This window comes from Micromys minutus (assembly GCF_963924665.1).
Source record: "Micromys minutus genome assembly, chromosome: 29".
NCBI classification, from domain to species: Eukaryota; Metazoa; Chordata; class Mammalia; order Rodentia; family Muridae; genus Micromys; species Micromys minutus.
In genome coordinates this window covers 1,916,920-1,943,809 of record NC_137964.1, presented here as the reverse complement: position 1 = coordinate 1,943,809, position 26,890 = coordinate 1,916,920, and the positions used below count along the sequence as shown (strand labels likewise).

The 26,890-nt window shown below is 48.9% G+C and overlaps 1 protein-coding gene across 2 annotated transcripts in view; it reads left to right on the top strand.

The window, feature by feature from the left end:
* RADIL (Rap associating with DIL domain) overlaps positions 1-26,890 on the top strand; it is a gene marked incomplete at its 5' end in the record, with an annotated part of 56,651 nt that overhangs the window by 22,501 nt on the left and 7,260 nt on the right. For both annotated transcript variants that reach the window (XM_080941288.1, XM_080941287.1), the window contains 7 exons: positions 11,043-11,290; positions 12,263-12,892; positions 15,130-15,167; positions 20,340-20,500; positions 23,429-23,541; positions 23,925-24,162; positions 24,505-24,677. In XM_080941288.1, the coding sequence (XP_080797414.1) occupies positions 11,043-11,290; positions 12,263-12,892; positions 15,130-15,167; positions 20,340-20,500; positions 23,429-23,541; positions 23,925-24,162; positions 24,505-24,677 (1,601 nt within the window). The remainder of the gene's footprint in view (positions 1-11,042; positions 11,291-12,262; positions 12,893-15,129; positions 15,168-20,339; positions 20,501-23,428; positions 23,542-23,924; positions 24,163-24,504; positions 24,678-26,890) is intronic.

Below are 26,890 nucleotides of genomic sequence, written 5' to 3'. Positions count from 1 at the left end.
CATAAGCTTAGGCATTGGAGGGCAACATCAGCTGGTATCACAGCTCCTGAGGGGGCCTTGGGTGCTAGGACCTCACTCCTCAGGATCAAACTCAGGCTTTCCCGCTTGCACAGCAGACACTATTGACTGGTCTGTCTTCACAGCCTACACATTCATTGTTTTCTGGTCATTTCATATACATGGAATTACACAATATGGTTTTTTTTTTGCATTTGGCTTTTTTTTACTTGGCTAACATATACATACGTGTGTGTGTGTGTGTGTGTGTGTGTGTGTGTGTGTGTGTGTATAAATATATCAGCTTTATATTTGAGGGTTGTCCATGTATAGAGACTGGTATAACAAAAAGGAAAATATTAAAAAAATAAATCAAATAGGATACCATATTTGATTTATTTTTTAATATTTGACTTTTTGTTAATAGCAGTCTGTCATATGGATATTGATTATTTGATTTGTCCATTCACTAGTTGGTGGCCATTTGGATTATTCCACCTTTTTCCTTTTCACAGATGTGCTTTTGTGTGAGCGTGGGCGAATGTGCATGCATGCATGTGTGTGCGTGCATCCGCCTGCAGGTGTGTGTGGAGGCCAGTGGTTGATGCTGGGAGTCTTCTTGGCTTACCTGACACATTGTTCTTTTGAGGCACCATCTCTCAGTGAAACCCAGAGCTCGTGCAGTTGGCTAGGCTGGCTAGCCAGCTTGCTCCAGGAATCCACTGTCCCGCCTCTGAGGCTGGACTTACAGTAGACCTCCACACCCAGCCAGTGTTATAGGGATGCTAGGAATTTTAACTCCAACCCTCAATGCTTCCATGGGAGGGGCTGTGAGTTCTGAGCAATCTCTTCATCTGGGAATGGGAGTCAAGAACACCCTCACACACCAGGAAAGAGTCATTGCCCGCCCTGTTTCACTTTTTGACTGTTGGGGCCAATGCACCTGCCATGAGTACTTAGAAACAATGTGCACAGCTGTGTTTATTTCTCTTGGGTATTTCATTCACTAAGAGTAGAATTACTGGGTCTTATGTTTGGCATTAATAAACTGAGAATCTGTTTTCCAAAATGGTGCCACGGTCTACATTCTCACTAGGACTGTAAGGGGAGAGAGTACAGCTTCTCACCCCTTCGTTATCTGGAACTGGCTCTATAGGCCAGACTGACTTCAAAGCAGGATGTCTGTCTTTCTCTGACTCCTGAGTATTAGGATTAAAGGCCATGCCACGACCTTTAGCCTTTGTCTACATTTTTATTTGTTTTATTTGTTTGTTTGTTTGTTCTGAGACAGGGTCTCACTATGTAAACTTGGCTGGCCTGGGACTTATTGTGTAAACCAGGCTAACCTCGAACTCACCAAGATCCTACTGTCTCTGCCTTCCAAGTGCTGGGATTAAAGATATGTGCCAACACACCTGACCTTGTCTATCTTATAAAAGAATATCTTTTATGTGTTTTTTGACCATTTCACACATGCACACAATGAGCCGTGGTCAGCTCCGCTCTCTAATGCTGTCTCCCATTCCCCTGTGTACGCCCCCCAACAGTCTCCCTCCCGAGTTCACTTCCTGTCTCCTGTTTTTGTTCAGCTTGTAAAGTCCAGTAAGTGCTGTCCACAGGAACAGTGACTGATCTCGGCTTGGTACTATGTAGGTTTTGTGTTGATAACTTAAAAAAAAAAACGCTGTGGTGGTGATTAAGAAGCCCCCCCCCCTCTGATGTGCATTGTATCATATACATATCATACATGAATATCCTCAGGGGCCAACAACTGGTTTGTTTTTGAAACAAGGTCTCACAGTGGTCTGGAACTTGCTAGCTAAGCTAAGATCCAGGGGATCTGGACTCTTACCTCACACCTTCTTCTCTGCCTTCTTCCAACTCTGTGGGCACCTGGGATGCATCTGCTGCTTGTACATACATGCAGGTAAAACACACATACATGCAGAATAGAAAGAAAGAAATAGGACCAGTGGGGACTGTTGAGATGGCTCAGTGGTTAGTACTTGTCACTCTGCCTGATCCAGGGATCAGGAACCCAGCATTGGGACCTCTGTTCCCACTCGGCGGCTTTGGGGCGCAGAATAGGGCTCAGACCATCTGCCACCTGGACTAGCGGAGATCCAGGGACACAGACCAGGTACAAGGGAAAGGCAAGAACATATCACTGACAACAAGATGGCAAGAGGAAAGCGAAAGCATATCCCAAGGAAACCAAGACAACCTGGCTACACCAGTACCCAGCTCTCCCATCACAGCAAACAGCAGAATGCCAAACACTCCAGAAAAAGAAGACGGAGACCTAAAATCATACCTCAAGACGATGATAGGGATCCTTAAACAAGAACGGGAGGGAAAGCAAAAAGAATCAGAAGCTTTTAAAGAGGAAACAAGAAAAGCACTCAAAGAACTCAAAGAACTAGAGGCAAACAGAACCAAAGAGATGAAGGAATGGAAGAAGGAATTTAAAACGGAAATTGACACAATAAAGAAAACACTAAAAGAGATAACCCTAGAGGTAGAACACCTAAAAAAGAAATCAGGAGTCACAGATGCAAGCATTTCCAATAGACTACAAGAGATGGAAGAGAGAATCTTGGGGGCCAAAGACAACATTGAAAACATCGACAAAACAGTCAGAGAAGATGCAAAAACCAAAAAGCTCCTAACCCAAAATGTCCAGGAGATCCAGGACACAATGAGAAGACCAAACCTAAGGATAATAGGAATAGAAGAGGGAGAAGAATATCAACTAAGAGGCACAGTAAATATCTTCAACAAAATTGTAGAAGAAAACTTCCCTACCCTTAAGAATGAGATGACCACGAGCATAAAAGAATCCTTCAGAACTCCAAATAGGTTGGACCAGAAAAGAAATTCCTCCCAACACATAATAGTCAAAACACCAAGTGCCCAAAGCAAAGAAAGAATACTAAAAGCAGTAAGGGAAAAAGGTCAGGTAACATATAAAGGCAGACCAATCAGAATCACACCCGATTTCTCAACAGAGACAATGAAAACTAGAAGAGCCTGGACAGACATCATGCAGACCCTAAGAGAGCACAAGTGTCAGCCCAAGCTGCTATACCCAGAAAAACTATCAATCACCATAGATGGAGAGATGAAGATATTTCAAGACAAATCTAAATTTACACAATATCTGACCACAAACCCAGCACTACAACGAATTATAGGTGGAAAACCCAATACAATGAGGGGAACTACATCCTAGTAAAAACAAGAAAACTCCTAAGCAAGAAAACCAAAAGAAGAAAGAGACACAGACACAACTCAACCTACAAAAGCAATAACAGCAGGAAACAGCAACCGCTATTCCTTGATATCTGTTAACATAAATGGACTCAACTCCCCAATAAAGAGACATAGGCTATAAGAGTTTTGCAGCTATTTAGACAAATAAATGTGAGATTATTTAAATACATTTTCTGTATTAATTAATATACAAACAGATTTTTTTACTGAAATTATGGCATTTTATTTTAATGAAAGTGGCTAATATAAAAAGTAAAGACAGCTAGAAAGGTTGCAGAACCAAAAGGCAGGTTCTGTACTATTGATGGAAATGTAAAATTGAAAAGTTATTGTGGGAGAAAACTCTTGGCAATTGCTAAACTACTACATAGTTGCATAATCCTGATTTTTGATGCAGTAGTAACCCTGTTGTATGTACTTAGGAAATAAAACTAGCCATGTTTGAACAAGAAAAAATATTATAATAAGAAAAATAAAGCAGGCATTTAAAAAGTAAATAGTGCATGATCCCACTTAGATATGCGTGCTAATAAAGGCTAGTGCAAAGAAGTAGCAAATAGAAGGCTCACTGCCAGGAGCAAAAGAGGAGAGAAAGGAGGGACTGGAGACTATGAAGAGTAATACATATTTCCATGCGATAAATGGATTCTGGAGTTACATTGTACATCATAGTTCTTAGTACAGTTATAGACATTTACACACACACACAGGCACATTTAAAAGTCTATAACATTTAAAGTGTGCTCAGAAAGAAACTCTGGCTTTAGTAAAAAGTAGAGACTCATGAAAATATTCATGCATTTATTTGCTTAATTTTGATAATTTTCACAATCATATAATGTAAAAATACATATTGTATAGCTGTGATTTATATACTTTATATATGTAAAATATTTCTCAATAAAATTGAAAACAGTGAAGCCCCCCCCCCAAAAAAAAGAGTACTTGTCACTCTTGCTGAGAACCTGAGTTTAGTTCCCAGCATTCACAAGAGACTTGCAATCTCCAATAACTTCAGCTTGAGGGGATACAACAACTTCTTCTGACCTCTAGGTTGGAAGACCTATGTTCTTCCAGGCAAACACGTGTTGCAGACATTCCTGCAGGCAAAACACTCATATATACTAAATAAATAAATATTTAATGAAAGAAAGTGGGGGGTGTGTGGAGAGATGGCTCAGCCATAAAAAGCATTTGCTGTTCTGCTAGAAGAAGAGCTCTGAGCCACAAAACCATCTTTCTAGCACCTCAGCATATCTTTACTGTACAGGTTTCCCCTAATGGTTAACTCAGTCCTCAAACTCTTTTTATGATAATTACTTTGTCAGCTTGATACAACCTAGAGTCGCTAGGGAAGAGTCTCAGTAAGGAATTATGTTGGCCTGTCAAGGATTGTCTTAATTACCTTAATTGATGCGAGCTCCAATCCATTGTGGGTGGCAACAGTCCCTAGGTCCTGAGCTGTTTTAAGAATGGGTTCAAGGAGCTAAGCAAGTGACCATGTTTTATATAACTAGCTGTTTGAAGTTCCCACCTTACTTTCCTACAATTTTGGATTGAAACCTATGAAATAAACCCCTTTCTCCCTTAAATTGCTTGTCAGATTTTTTTCAGCAGCAGCAGAAATGAAACTGAAGAGCTGTGCACATGTGGACTCATTATAGCGTTTATGTGTGAGTGAGTGAGTGGATTAAATGTGGGTTGCCAATGGATATTGTGGTGCACAGCTTTAGTCACAGCACTGGGGGAGGCAAAGGCAGGCATATCCTGCCAGTTCCAGGCCAGCCTGGTTTATATAGACAGTTCCAGGCTAGCCATAGCTACACGGTGAGACCCTGTCTCTAAATAAGTAAAAAATGTAAAGTGGCAGGCTTAATGGCACACATCTTTCATCCCAGCACTTGGGAGGCAGAAGCAGGAGGATCTCTGTGAGTTCAAGGCCAGCCTGGACTACATAGTGAATTCTAGGACAGTCAGAGCTACACCGTGAAAACTTGTCTGGGGGTGGAGAGAAGCAAGTTTAAAGTGGATTCATTACCTAGATAAAGGCTGACTATGTTTTGAGGAGGTTCTTATCACTTATTTCTAAGTTGTTCTTTAAAAAAAAAAAAAGAAAGAAAAGGCAATGGTTTTGCTTTGAGGCAAAGTCTTGCTCCTAGGCTGGCTCTGAGCTCCCTATAGCTGAGTATAACCTTGAACTTCTGATCCCCTCCGCCCTCCCCCCAGCTTCTATCTACTCAGTGGCTGGGACAGATGTGGATCACTGCACTCAGTGTATGCAGTGCTGGGAACGGAACCCAAGCTTCCTGTGTGGCTAGGCAAGTGCTCTGCCAATGGAGCCATACCCCGTTCTCTCTCTCTCTCTCTCTCTCTCTCTCTCTCTCTCTCTCTCTCTCTCTCTCTCTCTCTCTCTCTCTCTCTGATACAAAGTCTTATTGTGAAGATGAGGATGGCCTTGAACTCACAGAGACCCATCTGCTTTTGTCCCCCAAATTATGGGATTAAAGATGTGTGTCACCACACTTGAGTTTTTCACTTTTTTAAAAAAGACAAAAAGTCTTGCTATGTAGCCCAGGCTGATCTTGAACTCATAGCCTTCCTGCCTTAGCCTCCTGAGTAACTGGGTTACAAGCATGTACCCTCACTTGAGGCTGGGAACTGGTCTGGTGTGAGCTTGGATGATTTTCCTACCAAGGACTGTTTTTGCTTGAGTGACAGCTCTTTTGCTGACTTAGAAAGAGCGCCATTGGCAAGGAACACACCTTGCAGATGAATTGGACCCAGGACCCATAGCAGCTGTGGCTGCTGAAGTGTGTCTGCAAGTAGTACAAGCATCCCTTTCTCACATTAGACACCCCACCCCACCCCACAGGAATGCTGTGCCACACACCAGCCTCATCTGAGTCCAGGGCGTTTGGCAGGAACATTGAAGTACTTCTTGGTTGTACTGTTCCTAACCATGGAGCTAGGGAAGGGTGAACAAACAGGGTTATGGAAGAGACCCACAGACTGACTGAATGAGGGAAGCAAGTGACATGCAGGAAGAGCTGTGTTGTGCTTTCCAGGGCTTTCTGAAGCCAGAGCTGACCTATGACGGCAGCTCTGATACCACTGACCAGCTCTTGTCGGTGATGTACCCCCCCCCCCCGCTCCACATCTCTACCAAGACAGACACATTAGCTACTTTCTGTGGAAGGGGAGGAGCCAGCCATAGGAAAGAAGGCCCAGAGGCAGCCAGCTTAGCATCTTGGAGTCGTCCTTTGGGGAGACTCGGTCCACACATTGCTGTCCCAGCTGTACTTGGCACCCTGAGTCCCAGTGCCAAAGACATTGCTTCCTTCCAATCCCAGCTGCCTGCTGAGCTGTTTCCTCTGGGAGACCTGAAGAGCTGTGTGGGAAGATGTCCCCTGGACACATGTGCCTCTACACACACGTGCTTATGGAACTCTGGGCAGTGTTCATCTGAGACGCTGTGGGTTAGCAAAGCCAGGCTGGGTCTCTAAGCATGGCCTTGTGTTGAAAACCAAGGTCTCTGAGTTCCTGGAGGAACACACCAAGAGCTGGAGTGCCTTTCAGCTGGACTGTGGAAGTATCCGTGGAACAGCACAGGACCCTGAATGTGTACTTGAAGGGGCAGGGGAAGGGGCTTTTGTTTGTGTGAGGCGAGAGAGTCTTATTATGAACTTACCTGGCCTGAAACATTCTGTAGACCAGGCTAACCTTGAACCCAGAGATCTGCATGCCCTCTGTCTCCTAAGTGCTGGGATTTCAGCTACCATGCCCAGCTGAAATATATTCTTTATGTTTGTTTGTTTGTATGTTTATTGTATGTGTGTGTGCTTGTGCATGTGTGTGTTCCCACTCAAGCACATACCTTGGCACACATGTAGAGGTCAAAGGACAACTTGTAGGAGTGGCTTCTCCCCTTCCACTTGATGGGTCCTGGGGATCAAACTCAGATCTCCAGGCTTGGGGACAACTGTCTTTGGTCAGCCATGGCAGTGATCCTGAGATCCTCTGAGTGCAAGGAACTCAGCCACAGCAGAGCAGGGGGTGTGATGCTCCTCCAGGACACGAGAGCCTTTCTGGGACCATCCCTGCAGCGGGGAAGGGAAGAGAGGGTTGTCCCTTTTCATCCTCAGTCACACATGGCAAGGTCTGGCTGGCATCTTTACCTGCAACAATGCATAGTTTTTCATCCCAAACTGCTATGTTATGAAAGGCTTTGAGCCAACTCTTGCCAGTTGACTTGTCTAGAGTGAGGATGTGGGAAATGGGGCTTCCTCTGAGGTATTTTTCACTGTGTTCCCCTCACATTGGCAAAGTCCCTGGTTGGCTGTAAGTGGCACATGAAGTTTTTGACCAAGATTCCAGCTGTGTATGACCCTCAGACTTATGCCCATTGGGCTGCCAACTCCCCAAGCTCCTCCTATGTCATGTGACATCGGGTCTGAGCCCCTCAACAGCTGTGCAGAGTCTGTCCAGCCATGATGCTGGGCTGTGTTCTCCACAGCTTCAGGATTCACTTGTGGGAGATGCTAGCCTGCTGGCCTTCAGTCCAGAGGCCACATGGGGAAGTGGTTGGTCAGGAGCAGACCTGAGTTGATATATAAGTAATGACTTCATGGGCCTAGTGACTATGACCTCAGCTCTGTTTCCAAGAATTCAGGAACTCAAAGGTCCTCAAAACTGGTCTCCCTGACTGGGTGGTTTGGGCTTTTGCTTTCTGTGGTCTTGTCTTGAGGAGGGGACACAACAGAAAGTCCCATGCAAGCGAGGTGCTTCAGAGCAGTAAGAATTCCATGCTGTCTGTTTGAAGAAAAGCTTTTAAAAGTGAAGAAAAGAAACCAGCCATGGTGCACAGGCCTGATATCCCAGAAGGAAGACAGAGTAGGAGACCCTGTATCAGAAAACCAAAAGCTAATAGAAAAACCTAGGGAATTAGTTGTATTTAACTGACTCCTGAGTACCTGGCTCCCAGGGTACCATGTTTGTTTAGAACTTTTACAGATACAATAAAGGTATTTGTATTTATTTGTACAAATAAAGATTTGTAATCCCAATCCTGGGGAGAATCTCATATGTATTCTCAGAACGAAGCAAGATAGGGGCTAAGGAGCCCCCCAGTCTATAAGTGCTTGCCTTACACGCATGGGGACCTAAGTTTGATCCCAGAATTCCCATTTAAAACAAGCCAGGTGTGGTGGCATACACCTGTCACCCCAGTGCTGGGAAGGCAGAGACAGGGGGTTCCCTGGGACTTCCTAGCCAAACTGCCTTGCCTGTTTGGCAAGTGAGAAACTCTTAAAAAATTCGGTATGGCCAGTAAGGGGCCCAGTGGGTAAAGGTGCTTGCTGTCCAGCCTCATGACCTGAGTTGGGACACACATGAAGAAGAGACTGCGCCACAGAGTCAGACCCTTGTTCTCCATGTCCTGCCCACTGCACTTGGACACACACACAGACATACTACAACATAAGTACATTTTTTAAAGGATATGTCTTACACGAGACATTAAACCCAGCATGTCCCTCGCAGCACTCATTTCCCTCCACCTGTGAGTCAGTCCACTGGGACCTTTCCTGTGTGCACCTCTCTGAAAACCTGGAGCTGTATTTGGGGCATCACAGGGCTTGTAAACTGCTAAGCCCATGGTATTGGGTCACATGTCTCCTGCCAGTTGCTGTTTCTGCTATACTCTGGAAGTTCATCTGCAGTGTCTGTACACTGAGCCAGAGCCCCTCTTTGGGCAGGCAGGTGACAGGGGGAAGGCATGAGATTCCTGTTGGCCCTATGCACTCGTGGCTTTGCTGGTTTCTCTAGTATAAGCTGCTACTGTGGCTGTTAACACAGCCTTTCCTGATCAGTGTGCCTCTGGTGACCTTGGATATATATCCAAATCACTGCTACTCAGAGCAAAACCCTGGTCATTTATTTTCGGGCCCAGGCTGGACGCTCAGAACCTAGCCAGAACCAAGGAAGGAGACCTGGTGGGAGGAGAGAAACCCCTGCATTGGCATCGATATTGACAGCCAGGTTAAACAGGCCTGGACTAGGAAGGGGGCACATCTGACAGGGTAATGCTGGCTTTTCTCAGAGCGAAAGGATTTCTGTCAGCTGTGCATGTCTCATGTGGGACGCCCTGACATGGAACCTTGGGGCCTTCTGGGAGCCCTGGGAAACAAGAGGAGAGGTCACTTCAGCTGCTTTCTGCAATGCCAGAATTTCTGGGATATCCCCAGGGAATCCCTCTTCTCCCAGCACCCAGCCCTGGATTTGGAGAAGAACTTGTAGGAGAGCATCATTTTGTACCTTGTTTTCATCTTCATCTTTCAAATCTGCTCCCATAATTGTTCAAAGAGGCCAAGCTGAGGAGCTGGCATTCTTTACAGATTGGGGGCAGGCAGGACAAGGCAGGTCTGAGGGCTCTGGCCTCACCTGCTGGGCACCTGTCTCTTGCTGTGCTGGCCAACTGGGCTCTGCAGCAGGCGGGGGCAGCCTCATAGCCTGGCACTGCGGCTGGCCAGCCTCCATCCTGCAGCCCTGGCCCCCTGCGGCGGGCTGCTGACGGCGCAGGCTGCCTTCTGCAAGGAAGGGCAGAGCTTAGAGCTCCAGGTAAGGTGCGCATAGCAGCCCGTTCCTGGCCTCCCTTCTGGCTTTTGTCTAGTTGGCTGGAAGAAGGGATGCTACAGACAGGGACAAAGCTGCGTGGAGGAGACTCAGCAGAGCGCTCAGGGAAGAAATCTCCAGGGTCAGCTGGGAGCATTGAACCGGGTCCCCAGGGTTCCTCCCATCCTGCTGGGAGCTTTCCCAGCGGCATACTGTAGATAGCAGTCCCTGTATTTGAAAGCACGAGGTTTCAAAATGATTCATGGAGCGTAGTGTTATTTCCCAGCAGCATGTGTGTGCGGAGCACGGAGCACATATATTTGTGTTTCTGTTTCTGTGCCTGTGTGTTGTACACAGTGTGAAATGCAGACTTTGTGTGCATGTGTGTTTGTGGCTGCATGAGTATATATGTTTTATTATATTTGTGTTTTACATTTGTTTGTGCATGCGTTTGTTTGTGTGTGCATGTATATTTGTGTACATTTTTACATGTACTTCTATTTGTATGTGGTTTTACACATTTGTGTGCTTATGTATATTTTGGTGCATGCGTATTTGTATACACTTGTGCCTAAATGTGTGTGTTCATATGTGTGTGTCTACTCAAGGTCCATGATGGTCTCCAGAAAGTGGCAGCCATGCTGTGGCTGAAACAGACCAGCAGGTGACTGGCAGCTTGGCCAGCTCTGCCTTGTCAGGTGACTGACTGTAGCCAAAACACCTTACTCCCAGAGAGCTTACCCTGACACACATAGGCTTGGAAGGACAGCAGGCGTGTCAGGGGCAGGGCTCCGTGCTGACAGGATGATCAGATCTGAGCAAGGCTGTGATGGGGGCATGTTTTATAGGTGTGGTAATGGTGACCATGGTACAGGCTAAAGTCTGTGACGGTCACCTCTGAAGCACAAGGTATGGACATCTGGGTTGCCTGCTTTGTGACCGCTTGTTGGGGCAGGGCTTTTGGGGCTTCTTCACCATCTAGGCAGTACTTAAACTTTCAAAGGACATGGCCATTGGCCAGAGGCCTTAGGCCTCCTCCAGACCTTTCCCTACAGAATTATGACAACAGGTGTCTAAGTGACTCAGTGAGACTCAAAGTTTGGACAGTCTGAGAAGTGGGTGATGAGATCGCTGACCACTTTCCCTTACTTGTTCTGTTCCAGGGATAAACGCCCAAGCCAGGAGACTACAGCGTATCCGTGCCAAGGGAACCCCAGCCCTCAGCTCTGAGGCTGCCCAAAGTTCCCCACCGACCGGGCTGCGCCGCACAGTCAGCGAGACCAGCCTAAGCCCAGCACCAACGCTACCCGAGACTGCCCAGAGGCCTGAGGAGCCCCTCCCTGACAACATGCGCTACTCACTGTACCAGTGCCCACACCTGCTGCTGTTGCAGGGCTACAGCCAGCAGCATGTGAGCCACCCCCAGTCCCCAGCACACTGTCCCTTACAGCCCAAGGACTTAAAAATCAGGCCTCATCCTCCCTCCAACAGCGGCAGCTGAGGGACTCCCCTAAGGCTGGGAGGATGCAGTGGAGGTGGGAGGTGGGGGCACAAGGCTGCTGCCTGTGTTCTTTGTCCAGGCACCAAGCCAAGGCTGTCACTGACCTCAGCCCTCATTGGGTCTTTGTGCCAGACTACTTCCCAGCTTGTATCTTTGGGGTAGGTGTGTGTGTGTGTGTGTGTGTGTGTGTGTGTGTGTGTGTGTGTGTGTGGTGAGACCAGGGCCTCCTTGGTCAGGTGACATTGGAAACTGATCATTTCTTGGTAGCTGTGTTGTTTGAGCTCTTCTCCCCTTCCTCTCCCCCTCCCTCTCCGTCTCCTTTTGAAAACAATGTCTTCCTATGTAGCCCAGGCTGGTATGAAACTCACTATGTCATCCAAGTAGGCCTTGAACACGATCCTTCTGCCTCAGCTTCCTTCCCAAGTGTAGGGATGATTGGCCCGTGTTAGCAGATGCAGTTCCCAGAGCCATTTCCTACTTCTTTATCTGGGTCCCAAGGAACTAGCCCTTGGTGACAGCTTACTGTCATTTGTCTTTGGTCATTCCTGCTCTGGTCTTTGGTCCTCTCACAGTATCCATGGGGCTCCTGGGCTCATTCTCAAGAGAAGCCCCATTCTGGACTGAGAACGGAGGAGCAGGACCTACACTGCTTCCTTGGGAGGAGGGGGCTGTCAGACCAAGCTTTGCCCTCACCTCTTGATTAGTCTCTTCTGTGTAAGAAAGCAGCACCCTCTGGGTCAGGCTGGGGTGACCAGGGGAGGGTTACCAAGGTAAAGGGTTATTGGTGACTTTGGGGTGGGTGGCCAGCTGAAGGAACACTGCTGTGCCGGTGCGGGCATGACCAGTGTCATACCTACCCTATATTGCCTGTGTGTTCTTTAGGACAGCCTGGTGTATGTGCTCAACCGGGAGCGGCACACAGTGGGTCAGCGCACACCCTCCAGCAAACCCAGCATCAGCTTGTCTGCTCCAGACATCCTGCCTCTGCATTGTACCATTCGCCGCCACCAGTCCCCAGACGGTGGCCAGGCAGGGACCAGGCTAGTGCTGGAGCCCATCACCGGGGCGCCGGTGTCCGTCAACTTCTCTGAAGTGGGAAGGAACCCCGTGGTGCTACAACATGGTGACCTGCTCTCCCTGGGTCTCTACTACTTGCTGCTGTTCAAGGACCCTGGGCAGGCGCAGCCCCTGCCTGCCTGTGCCCTTGCCCGTCTTGGGGCAGCCCCACAGAGCTGCAGAATGTGTGGTGCGGTGCTCAGAGCCCGTGGGGCCCCTTCTGTGCCTGCTGCTGTGGTGCGGCAGCGGCCACTGCTCCTGGAGTTTGAGCCCGATGTGGAGGACACACTGCTGCAGAGGATCATGACACTGGTTGAGCCTGGGGGTGACGACCACAAGCTGACACCTGCCTTCCTCCTCTGCCTCTGCATCCAGCACTCTGCCACTCACTTCCAGCCGGGCACCTTCAGGCATCTTCTGCTTAAGATCTCCAAAAGGGTCCGAGACACCGTGTGGGTACGTGAGGGTGATGGCTTGTGTCTTTATCAAGTGTTACTAGACGGCTGGGCTTTGCCTGCTGGGGCTGAAGGCCTGCCACTACTGTGATGTCCCTACGATGATGTCAGGCTGAGGAAAGGGCTGGCTTCTCCGTGTACACCTCCCTAGCAGGCCTCAATGTAGCATTTTGCCTTCAAGTGAGTCTGAGTCCTGCTATGGGCTCAATGCCCTGTGCTTTCTACCAGGTCAGTGTGGTGGTGAGGCCACAGGACAACAGCTGTCAGCTGTTGGCACATTCCATGTCAGAGCCTCTCAACCTGGGTCAGTAGACTTGGGGGGGGGGCATGCAGAATCCCTCATTATGGAGCCAGTCCATTTATCTCATGGGATACTTACTTAGCAATGTCCATGGCTGTCCCCTTCCAGAAAACACACACACACAAGGGAATCTTCCAGCAAAAGCCTAGGACTCAGGCTCCTGCCCTGAAGATGACCTGGCTCCTGAGGACCAAAACAGGTCTCTGTTGTTCAGAGCTGTTAGAGGCCTTCAAGTATCTTGACCTTGCTCATCACCGTCTCTAAAATCTCAGGATTCAGGGCCAGAGAGGAGTGGATCCAGGGTCCATTCATCTAATAAAACAGAGCTCTGGCCTTAGTGAGAGACCCCGTCTCTATATAAGCTAATAAGGTGGAGAGAGATAGAGGAACACACTAAAACACATGCCTGTGCGTTGCTCAGTGAAATGGGAGCTATGTCATTTCTGTCATAGGGAGCATGGGGGTTATTAACAGAAATGAGAAAAAACCTGAGTTGGTGGAAAAGGCTTTTTTGAGAGTGGAAAAGCCTAGACTAGCAGAGCTTGGTGTCTGTGATCACCTTCCATGTTGTTCATGGAGATGGAATGTGATGGGTATTCATGAATAGGTTCTCTCTTTCCCTTTGTGTGTGTGTGTGTGTGTGTGTGTGTGTGTGTGTGTGTGTGTGTGTGTGTGTATGGTGGCCTGTTCCATGGCTCGTGTAGAGGTCAGGTGACAACCTATAGAATCAATTCTCTCTTTCCTTCTTTCCACTTATTTATTTTATTAAATTTAATACCTTTTAAATAATTGTTGTGAAAAATTAAAAGTTTATAAAACCATTAACTAGGGGGCATAATTTTTGTTACAAGAAGAATTCCTTTATCTAAGATGGGAAGTATAGGCCTTTTATGTAAGACAGTCTTTAGAAATAGGGGCCCTCAGTTGAAGAGATGGCTCAGCACTTCTGATCACTCGCTTCTCACACAGTGGACTCAGATCAGAAAGCTCACAATTTCTTGTGACTCCAGTTTCTGGAGGTCTGATGACCTCTTCTGGGTCTCCTAGGGGCACACATGTGGTGCACCTACAGAGAAGCAGATACTTACACACAGACCTAAAAATAAAGATTTAAGAAGGAAGTAGGTCCAGGCACAGTGACACAGGCCTTTAATCCCGGTATTTGGGAGGCAGAGGCAGAGGCAGGCAGATCTCTGATTCCAACTCCCTGGTCTACACAGAGAGTTCTGTTAACAGCCAGGGTTACATAAAGAGACCCAGTCTCAAAAACAAAAAAGAACCAAAAAAGCCCATCACCACCCCGTCCCAAAAAGAGAAAAGTGATAATAAGGGTCCTTAATTTAGGAAATCAGACCTGCTTAGAAGGCTTTTTAAAAAATTCTATCTGTTTATTTGTTTGTCTGAGATGATCTCAGAGCCCAGGCTGGCCCCCATCTCCCACCTCTCCCACGTGGGAGTGCTGGGTTGGCAGGTATTTCCCTGCCAGCTGCTGGCTTTGGCAATGTCTTCAGTGCTAGAGAAGCAGGAGTCACACTGTGCTCACACCCATACCATCCTTGCCAGATGAGGGTTCTGTAGGAGAGACGTCCCCAGTAGCAGGCCTGACTGTCATAGCTCAGAATAGTGGTGCCGAGGGCCCTTTTAACACTGAATAAACTTGAGACAACAGTTTGGGTGCAGTAGCTCCCCTTGTCACTTGTCACCTATGGTTGCCACAGTCAGAGCACCACCTCACAGTACTGCAGGGCATGTGCAGCCTGCCTACAGCCCTGAGATATTTGCAACATGACCCCACCCCTCCATCACCATTACGTGGCTTCCAGGGATAGGACTTAGGGACACTGAGCCATTCGACAGGAATGCTGTGTGTTTGAGTGTATCCTAGTGCTAGTCTGTGTTTCTCATATTTGCTTCTGTTTTACTTTTTTCCTCTGTAGGAGAAGACCAAAGAACTAGCAGAAAAGCAGGCGCAACTGTAAGTGTGACCTAGTTACTGTTCCTCCTTTGCAACATTAAGTTCCCTGTAGTCTCCATGGGCTTGGCTCCTGGGAAGCTGTAAAGGGGAATATGCTATCTGTACTGTTCAGGAGGCTAAGGCAGGAGGATTCCTAGTTCAAGGCTTGCCTGTGCTAGATAGTGGGTACACGGCCAGCCTGGGCAGCTAACTCAGACCCTGTTCAAATAGGAAGTAAAGATAGGGCTGGAGATACAGTGCAGTGGTAGAGCTTGTAGACCACCTGCCTAGGATCCCACAATGAGCTGAAGGAATGGCTTAGCATAAATCATTTGCCTAGCACCAGGGAGGACCCAGGTTCAATCAGCAGTACTAAACCCAATAGCAGACATTACACACACACACACACACACACACACACACACACACACTTACACACACTGAATTCTTCAGAGCATCTCATCTTTAACACAGAGAGGAAAGATTTTTCCCTGAGGGGTCCCACAGCTTATTTTTCTGGTTAAAGCACCCTAGCCCAGCTTCCATGGACAGTACACTGGTGGGATTTGTGGATCATTGTGGGTTATGTATCTATCCTCAGAGCACCTGATGTCCCAGAATGTAAGCCTTCATGTCGTGAGAGACCCTCTTGGTGGCAGTTGTCAGGGAGGCAGTGGCATGTCTATACCATATATACCAGGAGGGAGTCTGTGAACTGTGCAGCCTTGGCTCTTCCTGCGTGCTAGTACTAAAAATGGAGCTCAGAAAATCAGGCCCCGGGCTGGGGGTGTGCCTCAGTGGGTAGAGTGCTTGCCTGGTGTGCAGGAAGCCCTGGGTTCCATCCCCAGCCCACATAAACCAGATGTGGAGAAACAGGCCTGTAATCTGAGCATTCAGAAGTGGAGGCAGGAGGATCAGAAGTCCAAGGTCATCCTTGGTGGCATAGTGAATTTGAGGCCAACCTGGGATATATGAGACCCTATATTTAAAAGAAAAGGCCCCCAGACAGTACCCCTGACCTGTGAAGGTGTTTGTGTACAGAGTGTAGCGGAGAAGCCATGCTGCCCTGCTAAGCATGAGGCTGAGTTGAAGGTGGTCTCTGAGCAGCTGGGGAGGGGACTGGATTGTGAGACTAAGGGCTCCACCTACTGGTCACCTGTTCCTGTCGCAGAATCAGCAGCACACTGTTGCCAGTGCTTCATGCTTGTGCAGTGACCTCCTCTTTGTACAACAGAATCAAAGACACACAGAGGTCAGGACAGAGGGCTGAGATCCGACCATCCTCAGTACCCACCAGATGCCTGTCGACATCATAAGCCATTGGGAGTCTGGACCCCTGGAGTCTGCAGCTGCATGAAAAGACCAGGGGCTGCTTTCTGGCCTAACTGAGGTCTATGCAGACTGCCAGAGGCAGCATTGATACCAAAGGGTGGCTGACCACATGGCAGATCTCAGAAGAGTTGCCAGCATATTGGTCCTCTTCCCACAGTTGGGATGCAGGTAGAGCCATGGCCTTCCCTTTAGCAGCTTCTGTTTGTACATATTTCCAGAACTTTCAGAGTTCTGTTTTGATCCCTAACACATGCTCATTCCTTTTTTTTTTTTTTTTTTTTTCCAGCTCTTTTTTCCTTTTGAAAAGAATGAATCAGTACAAGGACACGGGACAGCACACAAGCAGTCAATCCCACAAACTCACATCTGGGCTCAGCCTAGCCACAGGCTGCCAGATGTCTTTTCTCCTCTGCTCTTTGGACATGGAGGCTGCTTCCCAGGTTTCCTGGCCTGGCAGCCATGCACTTCCAGTCCAAGCTCTTATGCCTGGCTATGGCCAGCCAGCCTAGCCTACTGTGAGCTTTAGGTCACTGAGAGACCATAAAGCAAAGTGGGCAGTGCTCCCAAGGAACAATACCTAAGGCTGCTGTCTGAACTACATACCCAGAGAAACACACAGACATACATACACAGAGAGACACACATAGACACACAGATACATACAGGGAAAAAAGACACACAGACACGCAGATACATGCACACACACACAGAGAAACACAGACACAAAGACACAAGACACATATACACAGAGAGACACACACAGACATATACATCCTATACACCTCCACACCATACTCACATACTAGACAACACATACACACACACACACACACACACACACCCCACCTCCTCCCTATACCTTCTACACATTCCACAAACCACATACACAGAGCTCATAAATCTCTCATATGTATCTCATCCCCCACATCGCCCACAGCACTCTTGCACTCCTCACATCAGATGCACCCCTCTCCTCCTACCCCTCTTCTCAGCACACAGATATTAGTAATTCTCTCTCCGCCTCGGCCCCTCCTGCCTCTCACTTTATGACTTGTTTTGCTCCAGCCCTAGCCCTGCTGTTTCCCAAGGCGCCTTGTTCTGTGATTTGCATTTCTAATCTGTGTTTATCTCAACTTGGCCTCGTTCTTTTCTTACCAGTGTTTGCTTTCTTTCCCCCATAATCATTATTTCTGGTTCTCCTCCCTCAGCATGGACTGTTTTCCTCCTGGCTGATGTCATCCTGGAGTGACTTTGTGCAGCTGTTTGGTGACCCACCTTTTGAACTTGGGGTCAGAAAAATGTGTCCATCTGGCTCGCTCTGAGTGTGCATATGTGTGTGTTGCCAGGGTGTGGCATGCACCTGCAGAGGTCAAGAGCCTTGTCCTGTTCTATTGCTCTCTGCCTATTACCTTGAGATAGTGTCTCTCACTGAGCCTGGAGCTCACTGGTGCACAGAGTGCTGGCCAGCTAGAGAGCTCCCATGATCCTCCTTTCTTAGAGTGGCCACCTTATGATGTGACACAATGGGTGTTGTGGTTGCCTAGGCTCTCTAGGCAACAGTATACATGCTGGTTTACTTCTTGTGGCTGGCTGCCCTCCCTGTAGAGTTCCTGGAAAAATTGAGGAAGGCAGTGAATCTTAAAACCAAAATGGAGTTGGGTTCTGAAGGTTAAATGAATGTTCTTCTGAGCATGTGCAGCTAGCTCTTCTGCATGCCATTGTATAAGCCAGGCTGGAGTAAAGAACCATCAATTCTGTGCAAGCTAAGCTTGGTGCTCAGCAGCTAACATAGGAGAGATGGGCGCCAGCCAGCTTCATCCTCACCCAGGCACAGGACAGAGAGGTCACCATTGTTTGTGGACTAAACTGAAATTAATGGCCGGGACTGCAGGGGAGAGTCAGGCAGCCTGGGACAACAGGAGAAAGGCCAGACCCCTCCTCGTGACCCTCCGGATAGCAGCCCCATTTAGTCCCCAGATGTTCCCATGGGTGTGGACCCTTCCTTAGGAGCCCCAGACTGTGCAGCGACATCAAATGGCTTTACAGTCTTCAATTTTGATCTTCTCCAGGCACAACCAGGCTTGGAGAGGCTTCTGTGTGCTTCTCTGCCTGCATATCTGGGTACCTTATGATAGGTGAAAATGCAGCCCCTCTCCTCCCCCATTGAGGGACCCTGAGGCTACCAGTGAGAGATTCTTGGACTTTTTCTTCACATGAGGCCAGTTCAGTCAGATCTTGAGGTGATCCTTCTGAGGGAGTGCGCATAGTCCCAGAGGCACATACCTAGCTAGGTGAGATGTTTAACAGATGTGGTTAGAGAGGCTTATGGGAGATTCCACCATCCCTAGGCCTTAGGGAGCCGGGGTAGTGCATTGAGGAGGTGAGGAATTGTGCTAGGCATGGCAGTGTCAGTATTTGGAAAGTTAGTTAACTAGTTAAAGGCTAGCCTGGACTGTATGGCAAAAATCTGTCTAAATAAATAAGAACAGTGAATACATGTTGGAATTTTAGTGGATTGTCAGGGCCCTGACTAAGCACAGTCACATCGTAACAAGTTCACAGGGGTTCCAAGAGTCTGGTTAGGATAATAAAAGTAGATGCAAGTCATATTGAATAATCGACACTCACGTACACACAACTCTGAGCTGCTGTGTGAGAATCAGCAGGGGAGATGGTTTGGAGTGGCCTAGAGTCTGTGAGAGCCAGTCTAGGGCCAGAAGGAAGCAGGTGCCAGTCATTGCTGCTGTCCTAAAAGGGGGTACTTAGCTAGAAGGTGGAAACCTGGGATGAAAGGAACCTTGTCCTGCTGACTGTAGGAGGGCATGAGCTGCTCAGGAACTCGGGTGCCGGGCACCGGTAGCCCCTTGAGCAGTACCTGGTTCTGTTTTCACTAAGCAGACTGACAGTGCCTCCACATGGATAGCACACCAAACTGCAGAGGGGACTGTGGGGACCAGGCTGGTCCTGCTCCCCTTCATACTTCAGGAGGCGACTTCCAGTGACCGTATCAGCACTGGGATTTTTCTAAGTCTGAAGAACATGCTTTGCTTTTACACTGTTTCTTTTGTGCTGCTATGGATTGAACCCAGGACCTTACACAAGCAGGCAGATGTTCTCCTAACCGCCCCCCCCCCCCCATTGATTTTAGGTGAATTTAGGGAATGCCAAGTCAAATCCCCACTAGAGAGGATTCTAGGCAGGGCTCTTCCAGTGAGCTGTTTTAAGGTTCTCCTTGATTATAAGCAACCATTCTAATTCTAAGGGGGACACTAATGCTAATCTTTGACCTGTAATGCTCTAAGTGGGTAGAATCACATCCTCACTCCCGATTTCTGCCTCTGATTCACCACCTTCACAGGTTGCTGATGTCCTCTGATCAAGGAGTAGTTAACTGACCTCTCGGTTCAGTTCTGTTTCCTCTGAGAATTGCCTGGTTAAATAATCTTACAGCTCCTATTTCTTTGTCTAAATAACATGCTTGGCTTTCTTGTCCCCAGAGCCATCATTAGTAAGCCCTGCTACACAGACACTATGCATGTGTGTGTGTGTGTGTGTGTGTGTGTGTGTGTGTGTGTGTGTGTGTGTGTGTGTTACACAGTGCTCTAACCTCACAGCTGCTCAACATGCACTTCCAGAAGAAAGTGAAGGCCTTACTAAAGTCCTCTCCTGGTGCCCGGGCTGCCTGGGTGTGCTTCACATAAGATTTTGGAGCCCCTGAAAGGTTCCTGGCTTCTAGGGAATTGACAGTGGTACTTGTCTCTGTTAGTGTCCCATGAGATGACTGTCCCCATGCACACAGAGCAGCAGACCTGGCTCTTCATCTGCACCTAGAGTAATCTCTTAGTCTTTCTGTCTTGGTAGCCAGGAACCCATCTCCTGGGCCAGCTTCCCCATGGCCGACCTGGTTCCTGACCTGCAGCACATCTTGTTCTGGATGTCGAACTCCATCGAACTCCTGTACTTCATCCAGCAGAAGTCCCCACTGTACATGCAGAGCATGGAGGAAGAGCTGGATGTCACAGGTATGGCCCTTGTGGTGCCCCAGGACCAGCACTTCTTCAGCCACAGTTGGCAGTAGGTATAGGAGTAGTTTCGTAAACATGTAACTACACAGGGTGGGGCTTTCTTGGCCCCGAGGCTAGGTGTTTGGGACTCACACAGGAAGCCAGCATTAGTGGTTTAGGCTGACCTGGTACCCCTAGGGCATACTATATGACATTTTACTGTTTTGTTTTTGTTTTTAATCTCATGCCCCATGTACACTGTAGCTAGCTCTGATCTACTTATGGGGGGCTGAAGGTGTGCACGGGCCATTCAGAGGGGAGGGGCTGAGAGATGCGTCATTATTCCATAAAGGAAGGATGCTGCCAATCATAGCTGTAAGAGGGTAGGATGTGTCAGTTTCAGAGGTGGAAATATGGGTAGCATGCCTGAAACTAGCATTTCCAGATACTCAGATTCCCAGGATACTTCAGGAGAGGTGGTTCTGCTGAGGGGTCATGGGTAGAGAAATCTATGAAGGTGACATTGTGAGCATGTCAGGAAGTGGCTCAGTTGGTAAAGTGCTCACTGTACAAGCACAAGGACCCAAGTGTTATCCCCAGCATTTAAGTAAAAAGCCAAGGGTGGTGGTACACACAAGTCATCCTCACACCCCATCATAGAACACAGGAGGCTCCCTGGACTCCCTGGCCGGCCTGCCTGACCTAAACAATGAGCCCCAGACCCCAGGAAGAGGCCCTGTTTGAAAAACCAAGGTGGATGGTCCCAAGGAATGACACTGGTGTTGTGGTAATTCTCCAACCCCAATAAGGCCACGCAAAGAACACACCACTCGGTCACAGTACTCATAAGCTGTGCTCCTAGACTGGGCAGATCCGCCACTGCACTACTCTATTCCCCAGCTATGAGAGCCCTTGCTACTTGCGGCTTCTCTGGGCCATGTGGTTCTGCTCCATCTTCCTTCCACCTCCTTTTCTCAGTCTTCCTCTCTCTCCTGTCTACTCATCTCCTCCTCTTTCTTCTCTCTCCTCTCTAAAACCTCTAGCCCCACCTTTCCCTTCCACTGACCAATCGCAGGATCCAGCCTTTATTTGACCAGTTAGAATGGGGAGAGGGTTCACATGAACTCACCCGAGTATGTCATCCACTCCTCATCGGGACAGCCCCTCTTGAGGAAGCAGAGTTAACATCACAATACAAACAGCACCAGGGCAGCCCATAACATACTGGGGGTGGATTTCTGGTCTCCAGATATGTGTATGCAAACATTCATGTATGTGCATATGTGTGTGCACTTGTGCACACACACACACACACACACACACACACACACACACACCAGACAAAAAAGTTAAAAGGTGGTGGAGTGGGCCCTGGGTGGTTTTATTGGTATGTGTCTATTAATGACTCTATGCTGGACATAGCCTGGGAGGTTTTGACAGAGCCAGGAGCCCATGATGGATGACCTGTGGTAGGTCCCATGTCCTGACCATGCATCTGGGAACCTCAGGCCAGAAGCTTTGTTCTTCCGATGACAACATCAAAGCCACTCACACCCCTTTTATTAGTGGGGCCACTGGGCTATTTAGGCCTATCCCAATTACACTGGGGACCCTGTGGCCCTGCCACTGAAGGCCCAACCTGAAGAGAGAGGCCGTGTTCACCGTGTCTGTGTAGTGCCCGTACTTCTCTGTGGTTGCCTATAACAGGCGAGTCTGGTTTCCTCAGTGCCTGAGGGACACCTAGTCCTGGCTTTGTGGCAATGGTTACATCTCAGGTGTCATGGGTGTCTTAGAACCACTCAGCAGTGTATTGATCCTGCTTCTCTTCCTGTCAGCCAGCTCTTTGTCCTTGCACCCAGGGGTGAGGTGAATCGGGGTCTTCAAGGGGTTGGTTCAGCAGCCCTCTGGGCCTCAGTTCTCCCTTTTAGTTCTTTTTAGTTTATTGTTGTATTTTTTTTAAAGGTTTGTTCATTTTATGTATATGAGCACACTGTAGCTGTCTTCAGGCACACCAGAAGAGGGCATCAGATGCCATTACAGATGGTTGTGAGCCACCATGTGGTTGCTGAGAGTTGAACTCAGAACCTCTGGGAGAGCAGTCAGTGCTCTTAACCACTGAGCCATCTCTCCAGTCCTGTGTTTTGTTTGTTTGTTTTGGAGGGGTTTTATTTTCTTTTGTTTGGTTTTGTTTCTGTTTTTGACAGGGTCTCACTGGGTAGCCCTGGTTGGCCTGGAACTTGCTGCATAGATCAGGCTGGCCTCTGCCTCCGTAGTGCTCAGAGGTTCCTTCTTTCTTGAGAGTAGTTTGACGCCGCCGTAACCATGTGACAGGCTCCCAAGGGGCTGATGTACAAGTCTTTTAACTAGTGTCATTAAAAGTGACCTTCAGGGCTGGGCTGGGCTTGCTGCCGTGGAATAGCCAGTTCTGATGGAGAATAGCCTGGCAGCTGGGATCTCTTAACCTAGCCACTTTGGAGACTGAGGCAGGACAGTTGTAGGCTCAAGTAGTTTTGGTGAGTTGGCGATACGGAGTGAGTTTGGGGCCATTCTATGCGCCTTGCCTCAAAAAACAAAACAAAGAAACAAAAAAGCCTGTATGTCATAGCAAGGGGAGGGAGGGATTAAAAGGGAATAGAGAGGAAGCAAGGAAAGAAGGAGAAACAGAAGAAGTGGGAAGGATAGAAGGAAGGACAAACTTCTGGCTCTGTCTTAGTAGCATGGACACATGTGGCCATGTGTGTCTGCTCTCCAGCTCTGTCTGCCAGTGTGACTGCCTGGGACAGATTTGGGATCTCCATACCTCTAAAGCCAGATGGGAGTGTTGGCGTACCAGGCAGATCCCTAGCAGGTAGCTATGCAGACGGTGGAGTCCTGGCTGCTCCTGGCTGGGTGGGCCCACGTGCATGCTGTGGTGTGAGTCTCCACTTATGGCTCCTTCCCCTGCAGGCTCCAAGGAGTCGCTGTTCTCCTGCACACTGACGGCCAGTGAGGAGGCCATGGCCGCCCTGGAGGAGGTGGTGCTGTATGCTTTCCAGCAGTGTGTGTATTATCTCTCCAAGGTGCGTGCCTCCGCTATGCTGGTGATGGACGCTTTCCTAGGGCCTTGGGGCAGGAGGGAATGGACTGCGATGAGCCAGCTTCAGCAGGGAGGAAGCAGCTGCTGGTTCTGCTCTGACCTTTGTATACCCCTTGCTCCTGTTCTTTCCCATAACAGGAATGTCCCCATGATCCAGCCTGGTGGTTATTGGTCACGGTGCCTTTTACAGACTGCTTAGTGACTGCGGCTTTGTTTGCGCTGCAGCTCTGTCCTTACTTCTGTTAGTCCCAGGGCAACTCCTGCTGGGCCTCATTCCACCCTGTTGCCTTAGGCTTGTTAAGTTTGGGGCTCCTAGGCATTCCCAGCATCCCTGTCAGTGGCTCTTGGGGTTCTCTCTCCCTGCAGTGCCTGTATGTCTGCCTCCCAGCCCTCTTGGAATGCCCCCCATTTCAGACAGAGCGCAGGGAGAGCTGGCGCTCAGGCCCCGCTCTGCCGGAAGAGCTTCGGCGCGTGGTGTCGGTGTTCCAGGCCGCCCTGGACCTCCTGCGGCAGCTGCAGATGCATCCTGAGGTGGCCTCCCAGATGCTTGCTTACCTCTTCTTCTTCTCTGGCACACTGCTCCTCAATCAGGTGCTGGACAAGGGTGAGTGGTACTTGGGGCTGGGACTTGGGTTCCTTTGAGAAAGCTAAATGTGCCCTCAAGGGAACACTGCCTGGCTGAGCCTCTAGGAGGATGGCTCAAAACCTAGGATAAGACAAAAGCTCTGAGCATGCGCTGATGGTGTATGGTAGGAGGGTTGGGGGCTAGCAACTGTCACAGCCCCTCGTGCCTTGGACCTGGTCTCCTTCATCCTGCTATCTCCACCCTGAGAGAGTGTGGGTGGTCAGCATTATCTTGGAAATTAAGACAGGGTGCTGAGGTAGCCTGGAGAGGCAGACGGTGCTTTGGAACCTTGGTAGGTCTCATCCTTTCTTCCCTGTCCAGGGCCCTCTCTGAGCTGCTTCCATTGGCCCAGGGGTGTCCAGGCGTGCGCCCGCCTGCAGCAGTTCCTGGAGTGGGCTCGGAGTGCGGGCCTCGGGGCCCCTGCCGAGCGCTTCCTCAGGAAGCTTTCCTGTACCCTGCATCTGCTGGCCACTCCCAGTGCTCAGCTCGTCCAGGTAGGAGGGCACCAGGAGACAAGTGCAGGGAAGGGCGTGCATGCTGGCTCCAGGGTGACAACCACGCCAAGGTGGCCTGGGCTCTGCACCTGGAAAACCCCCAAGTTCCCTCAGAAAATCATGGAGTTGTTTAGTACCTCAACTGTCCACACCCACAGCAGGCCAGATAATCCCATGGGTGCAGTGGGTAGTCCCTGGGCTCCGTACTGGTCACTCTGTGTGGCAAAGGGCGCTCTATGACCTGAAGAGGACGTGTTCTGTGTCTCCCACTGGGCCCAGTCTAATCAGGCAAATCCATAGAGTGAGTCAGAAGGTCGGGTGGGATGAGAGAGAGGGCTCAGCTCACAGTGGCTGCTGTCAAGAGCCTGGGTAGCTTCTAGAAGTGGGGACTGAAGCCTGAAGCCTGCCCAGAAACTCAGCCTCATTCCCACAGCCATGAAGAACACAGCTCAGCACAGATGTGAGGAAGTTGGTCTCCCCCACCCCAAGCAGCAGTTCTCACCCTCCCCAATGCCACAAGCCTCCAATACAGTTCCTCATGGTGTGGGGACCCCAGCCATAAAACTATTGTTGTTGATACCTCATAACTTTAATCTCGCTATTGTTAGAAAGCAGAATGCAAATAGTTCTAGAGATAGAGGTTTGTCGAAGGGGTTGCGACCCACAGGTTGAGAACCCCTGCCCTAGAGCCATCCAGTCAGCCCTGCTTCTTCCTCAGTTCATGGTCGTTACCACCACAGCAGTAGGGTGCCCCCCTCTTCCCACCACTCCTGGCACCTTCTTCCTCAGAGCATTCGTCCTGATAGCTAATGGAAACCCTGCAATGGTTTCTTCTCCCGTGTGGAAACCACTGACCTTGTCCTGAAATGGTGAACATCCACAAGGGACTGTGGGTGGAGCAGTCCAACATAAACTCTGCCCGCTGTCGTCCAGGGACGTGTGGTAAAAGCTCACTGGGTAGCATAACTTCATTATTCAGCTCCAGGCAAAGCCCTGGGCAGGCCTTAGGAGACAACTACTGGTTCAAAAAGAGTAGTAGTCCCACCAGGTATGGGGGCCAAGCCCATAGTCCCGGCACTCTGGAGGCAGAAGCATGGGGGATTGTTGCAAGCTTGAGGCTAGCCTTACGTAGCGAGTTCCAGGCCAGCCTGGGCTATATCAGGAGATCTTACCTTAAAAAAAATAAGTAAAGAAAGAAAAGATACCTTTCTGCAGTATCTCACACCTGTGTCTTGGTGTCACTGGCATTGATGACAGTGGCTGCAGTTTGTCACTGAGACAGCTGTGTCACCCTACTGCCCTGCAGTTGGCTAGGTGGGCAGAACCATGTCCCTTCTGTAGAAGGCGAAGCTGAGGTCACACTATGAGTGTGCAGTGGAGCTGGGGCTCCAGACATGGCTCCTTGTGCTTTTAAAATTATATTTCCTTACTGTGTGTGTGTGTGTGTGTGTGTGTGTGTGTGTGTGTGTGTGTACCACAGTGGGTGTATGGAGTCAGTTCTCTGCTTCCATCATGGGGTCCCAGAGATGGCGCTCAGGTCGGCAAACATGATGGCAGAGCCTTTTGGATGTGCTGAGCCACCTCACCAGGCCCAGGAGCTCTGCTCCACATCAGTCCACAATGTTGGTTTTGAAATAGGGGTTAATTTTTTTTCATCATAAAGTCAAAATTGCACCATAGAAAACTAGGTGCCTAGACATGGCTGGCAGCCAGAACATGTGAATTCAGTTTGCTTCCTCTTAAAATATCACTGCTTTAGGGTTACTCTTGCTGGGATTAAGCACAAACTACTTGGGGAGGGTTTATTTGGCTTTCACTTCCATATCACAGGAAGTCAGGACAGGAACTCAAACAGGGCAGGAACCTGGAGGCAGGAGCTGATGCAGAGGCCATGGATGGAATGGTGCTGCTTACTGGCTTGTTCCTCGTGGCTTGCTTGGCATGCTTTCTTATAGAACCCAGGACCACCAGCCCAGGGATCACTAATCACTAATTAAGGGTCAGTTATTAATTAAGGAAATGCCCTACAGCTGGATCTTAAGCAGACATTTTCTCAGTTGAGGTTCCTCCTTTCAGATAACTCTACCTTGTGTCAAGTTGTTATAAAACTAGCCAGCACAATCTCTAAGAATTTCTACTTTTTTCTGCAGTGATGGTAACAGAGCCTAGGACTCTGTGCATCCTAGACAAGTGTTAACCACTGAGCCACACTA